This window comes from Parus major, chromosome 20, assembly GCF_001522545.3.
Source record: "Parus major isolate Abel chromosome 20, Parus_major1.1, whole genome shotgun sequence".
Classification (NCBI taxonomy): Eukaryota; Metazoa; Chordata; class Aves; order Passeriformes; family Paridae; genus Parus; species Parus major.
The window spans coordinates 1189997-1208483 of record NC_031788.1 but is presented as its reverse complement, the minus strand read 5'-3'; the positions used below and the strand labels follow the sequence as shown (position 1 = coordinate 1208483).

The window sequence follows — 18487 nt, the reverse complement described above, 5'->3', positions numbered from 1 at the left end:
TCCAGCTTCACCCCTGCATTTCCTACGTTGGTTGATACCCCTTCTTGCTTAGCTCCCGCCCTGCCCTGCCTTCAGCAAGCTGGTGGCTGGGTGATGGAGTGGCTTCCCTCGCTCTTGAGAGCGCTAGAGCAGCTCCTGCAGAGTTCATTTCCTTCCGACTAACCCTTTTCTCTAATCCAGAGCAAATCTCAGGAACCAAGTGGGGAAGAAAAGGATTTTTGTGACCCATCAGTAAAATCCAGCCTGAAAGAAGAGAATGTAAAGGCTGCTGTTCCAGTGGTCTCACAGGTCTCAGTGCTGTCTTGCTAAGTGCTTCTCCCGGCAGTGTGAGCGCTCGCCCTGCGGCCAGGGCTGTGCTGCCCCTCCGCTCCCCTTGCAGGGCTCTCTGTATGTATTGGTCAGACACCCCCAACACGTGTCTGCAGGTGTGTTCCTCGGGGGCTGCTGGACACCCTGTGTCTCGTCCATACCTCTCAACCTCCCACAGTGCCGAGGGAGGGGTGTGCTGGCACCTGGGGGATGGCCCTGGCTGCGAACGCTGGAGCAGAGGCCGGGGTGGGGTTTCCTCTGGCATCGGTGGGCTTAGAGCTGTTCCTAAGGGACAACTGGGTCTAGATTTCCCATGGCTTCATGGCAAAGTGTGGCAATGGGACACATCCCCTCCGATGGCAAAGTTGAGAGGTATGTCTGTGTCTGGAGAATGGATGGAGGGAGGTCATCCCTTGGCTCTGGCCCTGCTGTCAATTACACTGACCAGGACACCCTGAGACTCACCTGAGGCCTCTGAGGGGCAGGTGGTGTCAGTGGGACAGACTCACCGCGGGGCAGCTGTTGGGCTGGACCTCCCCCCACGGTGATGTTCCACAGGATGTTCAGTGGAATTGGCTCACTCCTCCTCAGTGGAATTGGCACCGTCCTTCGCTTCTCCCTCACCGTGCCTGGCTGATGGGCCCTTTCCTTTCAAACTCTTCTCTCTTTCTTTCCCTTGTTTGTTTTTTTTTGAGTCACTGACATCCGATAGCCCTGCGTCTGAGCTCTTTCTGAATGTCTCCTACCAGACCCATTGTTTTGCATTCATCTGCTTCCACCAGTGCACTGAGGTGCCTCCAAGCTGGCCAAGCTTTTTTTTCGTCTGACCGAGCCTTTTTGAGACGATTCATTGCCAACAAACATTTGGCACAATCCAATTGAGTCACCTTCTCTCCCCCAGCAAAGCCGCTGCTATCAGAAAGGTTTCGGTCTCCATGCTTGAGTTGTGTTTGACTCTACTCTGTGATGTTTGCTGCAGCCTTCCTCCTCCTCCTCCCTCCTCCTCCTCCTGCTGTGTCCCCGGCAGCGCTGCCCCGCGGTGCTCACGGCCCCGTGTCTCCACGATTGTGTCTCCTTCAGAGAGCGGGCGTGAGGGAGGGCCCTGAGGAGAGGGTGAAACCACCCCGGCACAGGGCCCCTGAGAGCGACACCGGCGACGAGGAGCCCGACCAGGAGAAGGACTCGGTCTTCCTGAAGGACAACCACCTGGCCATCGAGCGCAAGTGCTCCAGCATCACGGTCAGCTCCACCTCCAGCCTGGAAGCGGAGGTGGACTTCACCGTCATCGGGGACTTCCACGGCACGGCCTTTGAGGACATCTCCCGGAGCCTGCCCGAGCTGGACAAGGACAAGAGTGAAACGGAAGATGAAGGCCTGGCTTCCTTCCAGCACACTGACAAAGTAGTTTCCGGACTGGAAGAGGATGTCAAAGGCAGGGATAAGGTCTCCCAGCCCAGCCCAGATGTCTCCCAGCCAGAGGTACACAGGGACACCACTCACCGGGGCCGGCCCGGTGCCATCGTGCCTCCATGTCCCTTGTGCCCGGCTCTGCCCGGCGTGTGCGCGCTCCCGGCTGGTTTTGGGGAGCATGCTGGCTGTCACCCCCCGTTCCTGCCCGCTGCACGCAGTGTCTGTGTTGCATGGCTCTGTCCCGTGCTTCCTGCATCTCCTAACCGGGAGGAGCCACTGTCACCTCTTGGTCCCTGTCCTGCCCTCAGCCCACGTGGCACTAACCATCGGAGCTGTCCTTGTGTCCTGCATGAATTCAGTGACCAGTCTGTAGTCCAGAGCCATGTGCTGCTCACTAACCTCTCTGGTCATGCCAGGGCTGGGAGGGATTGGCCTCGTGGAGCCGCCCTGGAGCTCATGGAGGGTTGCTCTGTGCTGGGAGGGATCACAGCAGGGCTAACAAAATTGCATGTGCATGTGTGTGGGGCTGAGTGCACGCACGGGGTGGAACTGCAGAACCAGCCCCAACTCCGTGTGGCCTTGTCTCTGTGCTTATCTCAGCCACCCAGGGCAGCCTCCAGCCCTGCAGGTAAGTCCCCAGTGCTGGCCAGAGCTGCTGAGGTTAGTCCAGACCTAAAGCCAGAAAAGAGCTGCAGAATTAGAGGGAGCTGTCTCTGAACCAGCCTGGAAACCCTGGTGCTGTGGCCGTGGGGGATCTGCTCCATGGCCAGTGTGGTCTGGGGGCTGTTGGCTCAGGAATGCTGAGCACTGGTGAAGCATCCCCCATGCAGGAGCCCGTGGCAGCTCCAGTTTCCCACAGCCTGTGTCCATTCCCCTGAGGCTCTGACACCCCTGGTGTACCCAGAGCCACCAGGAGCTGGTGCAGATGACAAAACGGCTGCAGCACACGCGTGAAACTGGATTGGTGGGTCTCACTTGGCTTTTGAAGAACAGTTTGTCCTTACCCATGGTATCTGTAAATCTGTCCAAAAACTCCCAGGGACAGAGCAGCAGGCCTGATTTGGGGTGTGTGGGTTCCTGGGTACTGTGGCTGGTGCCCATCTGCCCAGGGCAGCAGCCCAGCCCTGCTGTTTGCCCAGGTGGGACTCAGTGTGTGACACACAGGACATCGTGTGTGGCACCTGCAGAGGAGCAGGGCAGGGATGCTCTGCCAGGGGCTGCTGCACAAGGAGTACAGAATCAGTGTCTGGGTTGGAAGGGACCTTAAAGGTCATCTCTTTCCAGTGCCATGCCATGGACAGAGCACACAGGGCTGTTGGCATCGTGCCCCAGGGCCTGGCTCTGCTGACTCTCTGCTGTTCCCCCTGCAGCCTTCAGCCCCAAAAGCGGACGCTGTGACTGTGAAGAAACCCGAAGCAGAAGGCTCCACTCCCCATCGGGTCAGCACCACAGACACAGCCCAGGTGATGTGGGGGCTCCTCAAAGCCTCAGCCCACCAAAGCCTGTCCCTGCTAGCAGTGCTGGGAGGGTGGGGGCTTTGTGGGGTGGTTGGGGACCTCTGCTCACCCTTTGCTTGCTGAAGTCCCCAAAAAAAAACTAAAGCCCAGCCAGAGGTGTTGTCTGAGTGTCCCTGGCCCCACCTGCCATGCTGCTGGGCAGTGCTGGCACACAGGAGCATCTATAGGGGGTGACAGCCACCGGCTGTCCCTCGCTTCCTCTGGTAGCAGGGATATGGCCACACTGTCCCTGTGAGTGTCACCCACTCCCTGGTGGCACCTACAGGCTCACCTGGTTTCCTTTACCCTGGCAGGTGGATGGAGGCACCCCAGGCAGCAGGGACACCACCACCACTGCCCAGGTTGGCACCACAGAGACAGCACTGGTGACCTCAGTAAGCAGGGCTGGCCCTCAAGGGGTGGGAGAGCCACTGTCCCCTGTGGTCTCTCTGCTCCAGCAGGAGTGACTGGGGCCAGCTGTGCTGGGGGGACCCTGCCCCACTGGGGGTGCCTTTGGAGGGTGACACCTGCCACGTTTGCCCCATGCCAACACAAGCCAACATGCCCATCTGCTCTTCTTTCAGGATCACGGCACCAAGGCTGGCAAAGGGGCCACTCCCAGCACAGACCTTCGCTCCCTGTCACCGGTGAGGGGGGACCTGGTGCCACAAGCCAGGCCAAGTTGGGGAAGGCAACCCTGTGGGGCTGGGAGTGGGTGGGATTGGTCCCACTGGGTCCTCTGCTGTGTTTCCAGCACTGGCACCTGGCTGATGTGTTGGTACTGGGAAGGGCAGAGGGGCACTCAGAAGATTGGGGAGCAAGAAGTCAGGACACCCCAGCCTGTGGGCTTTTTCCTATGCCAGATCCATACCTTTGAGTATCTGCCTGAGGAGGGCAATTCCCAAAAATACTTCAGTCCCTGGTGCAGTGGGCTGAGATGCATTCAGCCCTGGGTGTCCTGCAGGGTGACCCAAGGACACCCACAAAGTTTCCTGACTCCAGTGGAGGTGATGGCCACCAACCATGCTGCCCAGCACAGCCCTTCCTCTGGAAAGGGATTTCTCTACTCCATCCCTTGTTTTGATGGAGTCCAGCCTGGCCAAGCACCAGGTGCTGCCCCAGGCTCATCCCTTTGTGCTGCAGTGAGAGCAGAGTTAGCACTGGGGCTGGGGTACCAGTGCATCCTTCCCAGCTTTCCTTCCCAGCCTTCCCAGCCCTTGGCATGCACAGGGGGATGGACAGAGACAGAGGCAGCCTGGGAGCTCAGTGCTAGAGTGGCCCTGAGGGTGGGTGGGGAAGAGCCAAAAGCAGCCATGAGACTCTCTATCCACTGCAGAGGCCCTTTCCAGCAGCTGTGGGCCTGGGATAGCCGTGGAAACCTCTCCCTGTTCCCCCCAAGCCCTTGGTGCAGTTGGAAGCACAACTCGGTGCCTTTTTCCCTTGCCATGCTCTCCCCTCCCGTGCTTGGCTGAGTGGCTCTATCCCAGTGGGAAGGTGCTGGCTCACTGGGAGCTGGGCTGGGGGCTCCCCCAGCACGTGCCCCTGCCTGCAGTGCTCGTGTCCCGCAGATCTCCGGCGGCTCCGCTGGGAAGGAGGTGCTCACCAGCATATTCAGCGCCACCGCGGAAACGCTCTCCACTTCCACCACCACCCACGTTACCAAGGTGAGGGCAGCTCCAGGGCTTCCTGAGGACTACTGGAATTAGGGAATGGGTGGATTTATATTGTGATTGGTACAGCAGAAAGAGCCCCTCTCCTCCCAACGAGAGCTGTGTGCTTTCCCATGGGAATGGTGATCCTGCAGAGTGCTCTGTGCCCTGGCTGCTGCCTGTCCCATCCAGCCAGCTGTGACCACAGCAGGCAAGCACAGCCAGGGGTGTGCATTCAGCCAGGGGCACGCCAGGGCTGGGAGGTGAAGGAGATGAGGCTGCAGCAGAGGGTCTCAGCCATGGCTGTTGCATCCCCATATTAAAGATGTGCTCTTTTTCCAGGGAACAAGGGTCAGGATGTGGGGAAATGGCCTCAAGTTGCACCAGGGGAGGTTTAGATATTGGATATTAGAGAAATTAAGTTGGACATAAGGGAAAATTTCCTCACAGAAGGGGTGGTCAGACACTGGCACAGGCTGCCCAGGGCAGTGGTGGAGTCTCATCCCTGGAGGGGTTTCAAAGATGCGCATCTGTACCTGGGGACATGGTCAGTGGTGTCCTTGGCAGTGCTGGGGGAGCAGTTGGGCTTGGTGACCTCAGAGAGCTTTGGCAGCCTCAGTGATTCTGTGATTGTATAACCACAGCTGCAGCTCTGTGTGGGAGCAGGAGGGTGCTTGGTACCTGCCCCCAGCTCCTCTCCTTGCCCCGTGGGCTGCTGTGTGTCACACTTCTCCCTGAGTCAAGGGCAGTGGGAGCTCTGCTGAATTACAGGGCAGTTCCTGAGGGGCTGCTGGTGCTGTTCCTGCTCCTGTGGCAGAGTTTCCCTTGTCTGGAGCTGCCTGCTGGGACAGGGCTGAGCGTTCTCCTTCTCACACAGACTGTGAAAGGGGGGTTCTCCGAGACCCGGATAGAGAAGCGCATCATCATCACGGGAGATGAAGATGTGGACCAGGACCAGGTAGGAGCAGGATGCCCTGCCTTTGCCCAGTTCTGCCTGTCTCTGGATGCAGCACTGCATGTTTGTACTTCTGGCTGAACCTGTTCACCCCTTTTATCCAGGAACTGACTGCTGAGGGCCCAGACCTGTCCAGCAGGGTGGGTTCCCATGGGTGCAGTGACCCTCAGGCCATCTCCCAGCATGAAGCTGTGGCAAAGTTCACATCCTAGTGCAGAACAGAGTGAGGGCATCACTTTTTTACAGTCATAAACACATTTATATGTGCCCTTTCTCTGTTGAAATACTCCAAAGGGACCCAGGTCACCTCTCTCTTCCAGCACCATCTCACTCCAGGTTGAGTCTCTCCAGGTGATGGTGTTTTGCCTCTGCCTCAGTGTCAGAGGACAAAAAGTGACACACTTTTGTGATGAAATAACAAAGACTGACACAAGTCTTTAGGTCACAGGGTCATTTTCCTGTGGCCTCACCCTTAGGGATTTGTTACTTAAGAAAAAATATTAAAGAGATAAAGTTATTAAAAGGCTTTAAAATAATTTTTATAACTATGAATTTTATAATTCCTGTACATTTTCCTAGTGTTTTCCTTTTCCCAGGTTTCAGTAGCACATCTGTACAGACAATCAGCAGAGAAGGGCAGCACATGAGGTCTCCCAGCTGTGGATGAATCCCCAGTCATGCTGGGTTCCCATGCTGGGCTCCAGCTCAGCTGCCAGGGTGCTGTGGGTTCAGCTCTGAACCCCTGCATTCCTATCCTCCTGCTCCCTGGAATCCCACTCTGCTCCCTGGAATCCTACTCAGCTGCTTTTTGGCTGCAGTCAGGGTACCTGATTGTAGGAGAGGGAGGATAAACAATGCTGAAATGTCTCTCACCCTTCTGCTTTCCAGGCACTGGCTTTAGCAATCAAAGAGGCAAAACTCCAGCATCCTGACATGCTGGTAACCAAAGCTGTGGTGTACAGAGAAACAGAGCCCTCTCCAGAGGAAAGGGACAAGAAACCTCAGGTAGGTGGGGAAGCTGCCAGGTGTGATTTACACCTGCTAGCTAATGGGGGTGTAACAGGTCACAGTCTCTGGTCCCCACCAGCCACAGGTGGCTTTGGGCATGGCCACCTGGCTGTGGTTAGGAAGCCACTTCTGTGCCACCAAAAGCAATGCTGTGGATGCCACCCTGCTGTCCTGCTCAGCACAGGGCTCAGAGGCATTTGATGTAAAAAGGAAAGAACCTGCTCATCCCCCTGGGGTGGGGAGGGAATGAAGGGACATCAGGCTTGTGGCTAGGCTGAGGCACTTGGCTACAGGGTCTTAGAGCCAAAGTATCAGACCAATGCTGGCAAAAATTATCATTTCTTTACAAAAACCGTACAGTTTTTCAGTCCCACTCAGATCCCCAGGTAGAGTTTTTATACACACACAGGTGTAGGCAGCAGCACACAAAGTTTGCACCTCCCTGCAGACACCCCAAAGCTGTCACAGTCCCAGACACTTCTCTAGGGCTTGGGGAGTTCTGTCCCACCCTAAATGCCCTATTTGACCCCATTCCTCCCTGTGAGCCAGGAGCTGCATCTCTCTGGGCTGGCACAGCCACCAGAACCCCGTGTGGGAGCAGTGGGGACAGAGGTGGAGAGGAGAGGGAACAGTTCTGGGGGCTCTGGCAGCAGCCAAGCTGCAGCTGCATTTGGAGAGGCTCCTTGGAATTGGAATTTTCCACTTCTTTATCATATGAAGGTTTTGATTGGCAGCTTTTAAGCCTGGAAAAGCAACCAGCAGTGCTGCTGGGAAGGTCAGGAGAGGCTCATGGAGCTGCCTTGTCCCATCCCACAGTACAGACAAGTCCAGACATTCCTGCATCCCATAGGATCCACCCAGTTTTAGCTGAATGGCTTAAAGTGAGGGAGCAGCAACTCCCCCTCATGTCCTTCATGCACCAACAGCAGCCCAGAGCCTAAATTCCTGCTAATTACCAGAGCTCATGCTAATTAAATCCAAACTGTGGCCCTATGTGCTTGCCAAGTTTCGCTCCTGTGCCCTCATGCCAAGAGGAGCCTCCATGGATTGGCACTCCATGACTTGGTCCTTTCCATCTGCCTTGCACAGGAATCTTGACCAACATGTTCCTGGAAGTCAACATCTATATTCCAACCTGGAGAACAGGGGAGAAGGAGCCTTCATGCTGGATTTCTCAGCAAGACATAGACATCCTGGCTGCAATGTTCATGGCAAGAGACAAAAATTTTTAAAAAAGGAATAGCAAATATATTATATATATATATACATACATACATATATATATATATATATATATAAAAACAGGAAACAAAATGCATCCTTGCACTGCTGCTATATGCTGGAATCGAATAGCAAACAACACCACCAATAAACAAAGCCAACCCTCTGCAGATAAATTGAAGAATTTCCTGGATTGGTGATCAAATCAGATTTAAAAAGTCATAATAATAACAATAATCTCGGTAACAATACAATAAGCCACCATCTTGCATGTTACATGAAAGGACACACAATCATGAGTTCATTTGTTGCACACTGAATGGAAAGGAAAATTGCTTTGCAACAAAGCAAGTAAGCAAACTGAAGTGAAATACCACAAGCAGAAGCAAAACCATTCCCCACCTCTGGAAAGAAGAGAGAAAAACATTCAAGTTATGACCATAGAGTTATTTTCCAATTCACAAGTGTCGTTTCGCCCTTCTCCTCATTCCATGCTGGTTTTTTGCATTTTTTGGGGGTTCTGTTGACTCTTCCCCTTCCCTTCCTTATCTTCTCTGTGCACTTGTCCAACCTCTTGTTCTCTGAAGGTATTTAGGAATGGGTTTCATTTCAAACAAAGCAAATGATATGTACATGGTTTCTCATCTCTAATGAGCAGCCTGTGGGGTTTCATATGGATGTGCATTTCAGTTCTGTATATTATTCTATATAACGGAGGGGGAGGGAGGGAACAATGCTGAAATAATTCAACAGTGCTGGTACAGATGATGCCAGCATTTTAAGATCATTAACTCTTGGATTGACTGTGGTTGGTGTACTTGGAGACTCTTAGATCACACATGGGACTTTGAGTCCTGCAAGAAGGGAACGGGAAGGGTTTTGGCTGCTGCTGGTTGGGGGGGCAGGGGAGAGGGCGAGGGATGGGAATGTCGTGCCAGCTGATCTGCAGTGTGTGGTGGTGAGCTTTGGAGGGGCAGGGAAGGCTCCAGCTCCACCAGCCGTAGGCAGGATGGGCTCCCAGCCCCCCGAGCCACGGGATCAGCGGGGAGCGAGGTGGGGCCGCAGGGCTCGGGGTCCCCTGCAGCCTGCAGAGCCATGCTGCTGGGTGGGGTGGGTTTGCTTTGTTTCTGGATCCCAGTAATGGAGGTACTTGAGTTTTGTACTAGGGTCAAAGGCAGAGGGGCTGTTTGTGCCCTGCCTCCCCCACTAGCAGGGATGTGATGGCAAAGAGCTGGGGACAGCTCTGGCAGGGCCATGGCAGCGCTCCCCTGACCTGCCATGGGATGGGCAGCGGAGGGACCGTGCTGTGTCCATCCCTGCAGAGTGTCCCCAGCATCCCAGGCTGGGTGGGAGAGACCAGGAGGTGTCACTGGAGCTGCTCCCAGCTCGGCCTTCAGGCTCCTCCAGGGCTGCCTTTGGAAGGGGATCGTGGGCCAAGCCCAGGGCCCCGTACACTGTGAACCAGGCAGTTCGGGTAGGCTCGGAACCAAAACCAGAAAGGAAAGAAATGGGTTTCCTTCTTGGAATTGTCTTTAGCTCCTGCAGAAACTGAAGGGCCCATGATTCTGCACCATTTTGCCTTTAGTCTCCCACCCCTCACACAGACTGTGCCCAGGACCAGGTGTGTTCTGCCAGGCCTTGCCAGGGCTCGCAGGATGCCCGAGCAGGAGCGCCTGCGCCACGAGGATGCCGTGGGCAGATCCTGCTCCCACCTTCACTGTCCCAGGAGGGAGCTGCTCCCTGGCAGCTGCTCACCAGCTGCTCACCAGGGTCTGTTCTCCTGGCAGAGAGGTTTCTGCTGCAGGTGTGGAAGGCAAGAGCACAGGGGCTGCTGCCGGTGCCAGTGCCCATCCCCAGCTTCCAGCCATGCACCTTCAGAGAGCGCAGCCCCAGCCTAAGAGCAGTTCAGGCAGTCACTAAGAGGCTCCTTTTCTCTCGTTTGTTTTCACAATGCACCCAAGCCAGCTGTGCCCAGCAGTGGCACTGCCAGGGCTGGTGAGGTCCAGGGTGTGCCTGCCGTGCTGGCGTTCACCAGCACACGGCACAGTTCAGGGTCGGGGGAGCCCACCTGGCTTGGGCACCTCCACAGCCCACCCGAGGCCACTGTCACCCTCCAGAGTTGCTTTTGGCGTTGTACAGTCTGGGAAGTGAAGGTTCCCGTGGGATTGAGCAGCTCTACAGAGTTGGGCTCCCTGTGTGCTTGGGCTGTGTGAGTTCCACAGGCAGTGAGCAGCCCCTGGCTCCCGCAGTGTGTCCATGGGTGGCAGCATTGGAAACATTTTTTTTTTCTTAAAAAAATAAAAAGGAAAAAAAGAAAAATGCTCACTGCTTGTTCTCCTGGTGAGGTGTGGCTTTCTGCTGCTCAGCCCCAGCCTGCCCATCACAGTGCTCTGTTTCAGATAGCTGGCCACTGCTTGTTTTCTTCCAGGGGCCTTTTCTGTGGAAAGGGGTGGGAGACATGAGTGCCTGTTTTTACTCAATCCCACAAATTCATTCTGAACCTGGCCTGCAATTGCATGAATAATAATAACAGTAACAATAATAATAATAATAATAATATTAATTATAATAATAGTATTTATTTTTATTTGAGAAGCACCTTACCAACCAACTGCAACACTCTGTTGTTCCTTCACTAACTCTCCTTTTCTCTTCCCTTGTTCTCCCTCTCCCCCTTTGGTCATACTCCTTTTCAGTGCTCGGTGGTGTATGCGTGTGTGCTCACTGTTCTTGTATTCAATAAAAGTGAAATAAATGTGTTTGATGCTAAATCAGCCTGGGACCTCGGTGGACTCTTTCCTACTGCGAGGATGGAGAAGTGAAGGGGGAACCGTGCAACCAGAGACACAGCACGTGGAAATACTGGGCCTTGTCTAAAGGCAAGCTTGTAGAAATCATGGAATCCCAGAATGGTTTGGGCTGGAAGAGAATATAAACCTCGTCCTTTTCCATTCCCTGCCACAGAAAGGGACACCTTTCACTATCCCAGGTTTCTCCAAGCTCCATCCAACCTGGCCTTGGACATTTCCAGGGATCCAGGAGCAGCCACAGCTTCTCTGGGCACCCTGTGCCAGGACCTCCTGACCCTCACAGGGAACAATTCTCTCCCAATATCCCATCCATCCCTGGCCTCTGGCAGTGGGAAGCCATTTCCCCTTGTGCTGTCACTCCAGGCCCTTGTCCAAAGTCCCTCTCCAGCTCTCCTGGAACCTCTTTAGGCCCTGGAAGGGGCTCTGAGGTCTCCCTGAAGCCTTCTCCAGGTAAAGACCCCCAGCTCTCCTAGCCTGGCTCCAGAGCAGAGGGGCTCCAGCTCTCAGAGCATCTCCACATCCACCTCTGGACTCGTTGGAATGTCTCCACACCTCTGCAGTGCTGCAGACCCCAGAGCTGGAAGCAGTTCTGCAGGTGGGATCTCACCCCAGCCAGGGCAGATGAAGATGTTGCCAGGTCGGGAGTTGCGGCCGGAGGAGCTGGGAGGGTACGGCAGGGGCTGAGCCTCGGCCACACCTCGGCCACTCGTGGGGCAGCCAGGGTGGTTGTGAGAATGCTCAGGGTGCAGGAACTGCCCCTCTCTAGGGACCCTGGCCCTGTGTGTGTCCTGGGGAACAGGACGTGGTGCGGGGACAGTGGCTGTCCTGCTCAGGGCTGTGTGTGTGTCACACCGAGGGTCTGCCCCGGGGGGTCTCTCTGTCCATCAGTGCCAGGCACGGCTCCTGTCCGTCTGTCCCGCTGCGGGCTGGGACCACGGGGGCCCAGGGGAATGGCAGCCAGCCGGGGGGACTGGGGACCGGCTTTGGGGACAGCGGGGAGCAGCGGCCAGCCATGGAGAGGCAACGGGGAGCAGCGCCGGGCTGGGAGCCGGCCATGGGCTGGGGCAGCGAGACCGAGCCGGGGCCGGCCGGAGGGCACAGGGACCGAGACGGGGGCGATCGGGGGCAGTGCCCGCTGTCCACGGGGCACCAGCGCAGCCCGGGCAGCCCCTGGAGCCGGGCGGGGCCGGAGGCTCCTCCCGCAGCCGGGCCGGAACCGCCGGGCCCGGATATCCGGCCAGAGCCGCCCGGCGCCGCTTCCCGCCGGGCCCGAGCGGAGCGGCCCGGCCATGGCGGCCCCGCGGCCCGACCCCGAGCTGGCCCGGCAACTTTTCTTCGAGGGAGCGGCCGTGGTGGTGCTGGACGTGCCCGAGGGCACCGAGTTCGGCATCGACTACAGCGCGTGGGCCGTGGGGCCGCGGTTCCGCGGGGTGAAGATGGTGCCGCCGGGGCTGCACTTCGTGCACTGCAGCGCTGCCGGCGCCGGGCGGGACTCGGGGCCGCGCTCCGGCCGCTTCCTCAGCCTGCGGCGCCGCGAGGTGCGGCTGCTGCGCTGGGACCCCGCGGCCGAGGCCGTGCGGCCCGAGCCCCCCGAGCAGGGCGAGGCGCTGCGGGACAGCCTGCGGGAGCTGGATCCCTTCCTGGGGCCCTACCCCTACGAGACGCTGAAGAAGTGGGTGTCGCTGAGCAACTTCATCAGCGAGGCGGCGGCCGAGGAGCTGCAGCCCGAGAGCGGCCAGATCTGCGCCTTCGCCGAGGTGCTGCCCGAGGCGGCGGGGCGGCACACGCGGGACCGAGCCGGGCAGCGCCGGCCCCCGCTGGGCTCCGAGTGCCGCAGCTACGCCGAGGGCCTGGCCCGGCTGCCCCGCATGCGGCCGCGGGCCGGCACCCAGATCCGCTTCTCCGAGCTGCCCCGGCAGGCCTTCCCCGCCGGGGCCACCCCCGAGGAGATCACCCGGCACAGCCTGGACCTGAGCTACGCCCTGCAGCGGGTGATGGAACAGCGCTACCCCGGCCGGCCGCTGGGCCTGCTCGGTGAGCTCCGCCCGGGGAAATGCCATTGCTGGGCAAACATTCGGCTCCAGGGTGGAACCTGTCCCTGTTCCCTGCCCCACGAGGGCTCTGCAGCGCAGCACAGAAGTTTGTGGAGTTTTTAGCAGCCTTAGGGGCTGTTCCCGTAGCCTGGAGGAGACTGAGGCCAGAGCTTCTCCCGAGGGGCAGCTGCGATCTCTGTTCTGTGTGACCTGGGAGAGCACCCGAGGCTGGAACTGTCAGGGGAAATTTAGGCTGGATCTCAGGGAAAGATCCTTCCCCCAGAGGGTTCTGGGCACTGCTCAGGCTCCCCAGGGATGGGCACGGCCCCGAGGCTGCCAGAGCTCCCATCTCAGGGGTGCCCAGGGTGGGACTGCTGGGCAGTCTGTGCAGGGCAATGTGGGTCCCTCCCCACTCGGGATATTGTGTAATTCTGTTCCACGACTGTCTCGTGTGAGGACATGGTGCTGCAGCCCAGATAAGTCAAAAGCAGCAGTCACAGGTGGCTCTGGTGTCTGGCACTTTACCTGTTCAGTGAACCTCTTACAGAGTCCTGGGAGCATCAGGTGGGGATGGGCACCCCCAGCCCCGTGTTCCTGTTTGGTTTTGGTTCCTGCTGCAGTGACTGGTCCCTCCCTGGCCCAGCTCCACGTGTGGGCAGTGTCCAGGCTGTGCCAGCCCTGCTGTGGGGACACAGCTCCTCCCAGAGCTCAGCCTGTCCCCAGCCTACATTGCAACCTGTGCTACAAATAAATGCTGGGTCTGTGGAGGTCCTGGAGCAGGGTTTGTTTTGTTGCAGGACGGAGGGAGAAGCCCTCCCAGCTTCCCAGCTGGAACCCTGGTTTGGAATAAGCCTTTGTTTATCCCTTCATCCATTTTTTGTCTGTTAACATTATACAATTTATTCTTTTTCAAAATTACCGAAGATAACTCTAGGATGTAAAGAGAACAAATTATCTTAGGGAATGGTGGCAAAACAGTTGATGCCAGGCATCCACCGTGATGAGCCCTGGCTCTTAGTTCAGCAAGGCAAACACTCTCATTGATGCACTGCTGACCTCTCCCAGGATGCCAGGACAGTCAGCACAGGCAGGCTGAACTCTCAGAATAACAGCAGGATCTGCCTTGAGTTTGGGTCTGTTTCTTGGTGTTGTTTGCTGTCTGTAAAGCTCTCTCCAGTGCTGATAATCACAGTTACCAGGTGTCCTGTCCTGTTCTGCTTTGCTCCATCTGAAGAGCAGCACAGGGTCAGTGTTTGAGGTAGGAATGCACTCTGTAAAATCCAAACCAGGAAATCATTTACAGAGCTTTGGGGAGGACACATTCCCAGGATATCTGTTCAGTCTTACATGTTTTGTTTTGTTTCCCTTTTCTGAACCCACACAGCTGAGCTGCAGTTTGCCTTCATCTGCTTCCTGATTGGGAACGTGTACGATGCCTTTGAGCACTGGAAAAGACTCCTGAACATCCTGTGCCGCTCAGAGGAGGCGATAGGGAAGTATCAAGACCTTTACATCAACCTCATTTCCGTGCTGTATCACCAGCTCAACGAAATCCCAGCAGATTTTTTTGTGGACATTGTCTCCCAGGACAACTTTTTAACCAGCACCTTACAGGTATTTGTGGCTGTTCCCTGGGAAATGGGAGCAGGAGGGAGAGCATCCATCAAATCTGGGGAGAAGCTGCCAGAGGAGGAGTTAAGATGAATGGGAGATGGGAGCCTGTCTAAGCACACAGGGATTCACTTTTTCCCTCTGTTACTCAGAGGGCAAAAATTGAAAAAATTCAGCCCAACAGCTACAAAAGAGGGTGGGCAAGTGCAATGTGATGTCTGTTTAATTTTTCCAAAATGCTGTTCATTCTTTAAAAGAAAAAACAACACAAAAAGCTTTGGCATGAAGGACTAATGATGATGATGATGATTTTTGGAATGGTTTGCTCAGCATGCAGGGAAGCTGCAGCAAAGCTTTATTCAGCTAAGGGCAGTGATGGTGTTTAAGAAGCTTTTCCATTCCTTAGCATAGCTGAGGATTTCCTGTAGTCAGGTTCTTATCCAGAGGGATTTTATGGTTATTCCAAAATGCAGAAGATGCTGCTGCTGCTGAGAGGGGTGGGGGCAGATCTGTGGCTCAGCCCCAGTGAAACCAGTTACTCCCACTGATGGTGACTGTGCTGGCAGCACAGCAAACTGCCTTAGTTTACCAAAAAAAGCCCAAATCAGAGACACTGATAAAGCTGAGCAATGGGAACCAGCCCTGCAGGAGGCTGTGGGCAGTTGTGCTACAGGTGCTCCCTCTCCTTTCCCAGTTCCATTCCTCTCCTTGTTAACCCCAAGTTTTTGCTGTACTTTGGGGAGGGTGGAGGTGTTTGGGTTTAATTGCTGGGTAAAATGCTTTGGGAAGCATTGCTCTAATTGAGTGCTTTCAGATTTTTCAGTTGGGATTCTTACAAGTCTTGGGGGCAGTTTGAATTTATATTTTATTTCTGCTGGCAGATTTTTTCCATCCCACTACAGGACTGGACAGCCCAGCTGTGTTTGCAGCACGCTCAGAGCAGTGCTGTCAGTTCACAGGAGTACCCAGGATATGGCAGCCAGCCGTTCCCTCCCCCTGAGGGCACTTGGAGAATTTGGGCAGCCCTTGTTGCTGGTTCTGGCTGGCTGAGTCCAGCCCTGGGCTCTGTCTGTCTGTGTCAGTCCCTCAGCAGGAGCTGGTGTCAGGATCAGCCATAAGCCCTTGCAGGAGTCACCACATTCCCAGTGACAGAGAAGAGCCCTGCAAACTTCCTCACTCAGAGTTCTCCCTTTCTGCTCCCATGGGATTTCCCCAGAGTGGTGCCAGGGGAGCTCTGGGCCTTGCTTTACCCCTCACTTTACACACAGACATCACAATCCTCTGCCTCAGCTGCCCTTGGGCAGTGTCTGTGCAGCTCCTGCTGGAAGCAGCAATTTCATTTTTGGAGTCTGATCCAAGGCAGGAAGAGCACAACACAGCCACCAGTGACTGTGCAGCCCTAGCAGTGCTTAAAGAAAAGGAAAGCTTGGTGAAATAATTAATTTAATGTGCAGTTCATTGAGAAGAAGTGAGAAGTAATAATCTTCTAATCGTTTTTTTCCCTACCAGCATTGCTGTGTAAGAGTTCTGTTAAAAGGAGCCAGTTTTCCAGTAGAATGAGCAAGGAAAATGCAAATGTTCATCCACAAAGCAGCAAACTTTGCTGCTCATTGTCAGTGTTTTATCCAGCTTTCAGCAGGTCTCCCCCAGATAAGAGGCTGTGTTTTCCCCAGAGGAGATTTCTTTTTATGTAAATTGGTTGTGGATCACAAGTTCAGGAGGAGCAGAGCCAGGCTGAGAGGAGCTGGGCTCTGGGGCTTGGTGCCCTGTTAATCACACACAGAGGCTTCCCCCTGGGTACCAGCAGAGGCTGGGAATTTGTGACATGCTAATTGTTTTGTGTTTGAGGCTGGAAAGCACAGGTTCCTCCAGACTTCAGCACCCTGTGCACAAGGGAATGGCTGTGCTGGGGATAACCAGGCTTTTTCCAGAGAGCTCCCATTCCTCTCTGACATTCAAGGTATTTTCATTAAGTTTCCTCTGTATCATTAAGTCTTGGTAATACCATATTACAGAAACACTTTGGGAGATCTCTACCCATGCAAATGAGGAGTGCAGTTATCTACTGGCCTTTTGGACACTTGCTGGAAATTTGCCTGCTAGTATTTAATTTCTTTTATTTCCTTCTGTCAAGACATTTTCCTTAGCCCACACTTTGGCATATTTCAGAATTCCACAGTACAAATTCAGTTACAAACACACTCCTGCTTCAGACAAAGTTCTTACCTGAGTGCAGATGTTTCTGGTGCTGACTCAGTGGTGTGAAGGGAGGATGGGTTTGGGCTGGAAGGTGGGAGGTGTGGGCTTTGGTTGGGTCCCCACACAGCTGGAGTGGTCCCAGGGTGGTGGATCCCAACCTGGCTCTCTCCTGGTGCTCCCTGGTGTCTCTGTAGGGAGGAGATGTCCAGCTGGTGCCATGGCTGAGCTCTCCCTCACCTCTGCTCTTTGTTTCAGGTGCTGTTCTCCTGCACATGCAGCTCTGCTGTGGATGAGACTCTGAGGAAAAAGGCTGAGAAGTTCAAGGCTCACCTGACAAAGAAATTCAAGTGGGACTTTGAGGCAGAGCCTGATGACTGTGCTCCTGTGGTGGTTGAGCTGCCTGAGGGTGTGCAGGTGGACTGAGCTAAAGGCCCCCTTAGGAGCAAACAGCTTCTAAAATGACCCTTTCCTTCTCCTTTCCAACCCTGCCAGCTTCTTAAAGGCTGTTTCTAAAGCTGATCCTCTTCCTGCTGGAGAAGCAGATGTGGGGACCCCAGGAAGATGCTGAGCTCTGTGACCAGAGGTGTTGGAGGAGTTTGAGTGCTGCCACGTGGCTGCTTTGGACACCCTGGGGTTTTCCCAGCCCTGCTGCAGCATCTCCTCCTAGAACACAAACAACATACACAAAGTCCCAGAATCATTAAAGGTGCAAAAGACATTTTGATACCATGGAGTTCAACCCTAAATCTATCACTGCCACCATCCTCCTGCACTCAGCTGTCTTCTGCATCCCTGCTCCCCTCTCCTCCTGGAGCTGATGCCCTCCTTGGAGAGCACCTGTGGTTCAGGGCTGTAATCCCACAGTGATTTTAGCAGCCCAGACCCAGGCTGTGAACTGAAGTTCAGCTCTTCCTGGGCTCGTGTTGCACTGCTGTGTCAGGTGCTCACAGTGCTCACTGTCCTTTACCTGCTGGGGAGGTGGCTCAAAGCCACAGCAAAATTCCTGCCTCTTCCTCCACCCAATACCTCAGAGCCTCATTCCTGTTCCTCCCATTCTGCTGAATGGTTTTGTATTTACTGCTGACACTTGTGCCTGGGGTAAAAGAAAGTGAACACTTTGGTGACAGGCTGGACTGTGGTCACCCAGCTGTTAAAGAACAGAGCCAGCATGAGATCAAGGATCAGATTTCCACATGAGCTGGATCCTCTGTTTTGTTATAATTGGAAATCCTATGTTTTTGCTCAAAAACAGTGACTGAAAAGTAACAGTTTGTAATGGTCAGGTTCTCATGATGAACTGCACATTTTGCAGCTGACAAAAGAGAATATAATTGTACTTCCATTGTGGTGGGTTTTTTCTTTTTGCAAGGTTGTAGTAGGGCCAGTTAATCACAGAATCACAGAATGGTTTGGGCTGGAAGGGACCTTGCAGACCATCCTGTGTCACTGCTGCCATGGCAGGGACACTTCCACCATCCCAGGCTGCTCCCAGCCCCATCCAGCCTGGCCTTGGGCACTGCCAGGGATCCAGGGGCAGCCACAGCTGCTCTGGGCACCCTGTGCCAGGGCCTGCCCCCTGTTCCTCACAGGGAACAATTCCTTCCCAATATCCCATCCATCCTGCCCTCTGGCAGTGGGAAGCCATTCCCCTTGTTCCTGTCACTATCTGATGTTATAAAATGTCCCTGTCCCTTTTTATAAGCCCCCTTATATCTCCTTTTATCTCTCACTATTGTCTCTAGACCACAGAGCAGCCAGGCCATGGGGTCACTGTCCTGGGGTAGGA

General features: G+C 55.1%; 2 protein-coding genes across 12 annotated transcripts in view; both read left to right on the top strand.

Annotated features, from left to right (window-relative positions):
• The window catches only part of EPB41L1 (erythrocyte membrane protein band 4.1 like 1), a 62369-nt gene extending 51547 nt beyond the window's left edge, over positions 1-10822 (top strand). For 4 of the 11 annotated variants that reach the window (XM_015647634.2, XM_015647633.2, XM_015647632.2 and 1 more), the window contains 8 exons: positions 1390-1788; positions 3090-3182; positions 3530-3610; positions 3800-3862; positions 4784-4879; positions 5742-5822; positions 6708-6824; positions 7917-10822. In XM_015647634.2, coding sequence (XP_015503120.1) covers positions 1390-1788; positions 3090-3182; positions 3530-3610; positions 3800-3862; positions 4784-4879; positions 5742-5822; positions 6708-6824; positions 7917-7925 — 939 coding nt within the window. In that variant the 3' untranslated portion in view covers positions 7926-10822. Of the gene's footprint in view, positions 1-180; positions 289-1389; positions 1789-3089; positions 3183-3529; positions 3611-3799; positions 3863-4783; positions 4880-5741; positions 5823-6707; positions 6825-7916 lie in introns of all 11 variants that reach the window. The other 7 variants (XM_015647629.2, XM_015647626.2, XM_015647627.2 and 4 more) reach the window with 5 other exon arrangements.
• Positions 10823-12110: 1288 nt separating this feature from the next.
• AAR2 (AAR2 splicing factor) lies at positions 12111-18044 on the top strand. Its single transcript, XM_015647942.3, has 3 exons — positions 12111-12892; positions 14276-14505; positions 16957-18044. The coding sequence occupies exons 1-3, from the start codon at positions 12148-12150 to the stop codon at positions 17122-17124; spliced, it is 1143 nt and encodes a 380-aa protein (XP_015503428.1). The 5' UTR covers positions 12111-12147; the 3' UTR covers positions 17125-18044.
• Positions 18045-18487: the final 443 nt, after the last annotated feature.

Coding starts and splice junctions, on each gene's coding strand:
- AAR2 (XM_015647942.3), top strand. CDS start 12,148: ATGGCGGCCCCGCGGCCCGACCCCGAGCTGGCCCGGCAACTTTTCTTC. Junction 12,893..14,275: donor CCGGCCGCTGGGCCTGCTCG/GTGAGCTCCGCC, acceptor GAACCCACACAG/CTGAGCTGCAGTTTGCCTTC. Junction 14,506..16,956: donor TTTTAACCAGCACCTTACAG/GTATTTGTGGCT, acceptor TCTTTGTTTCAG/GTGCTGTTCTCCTGCACATG.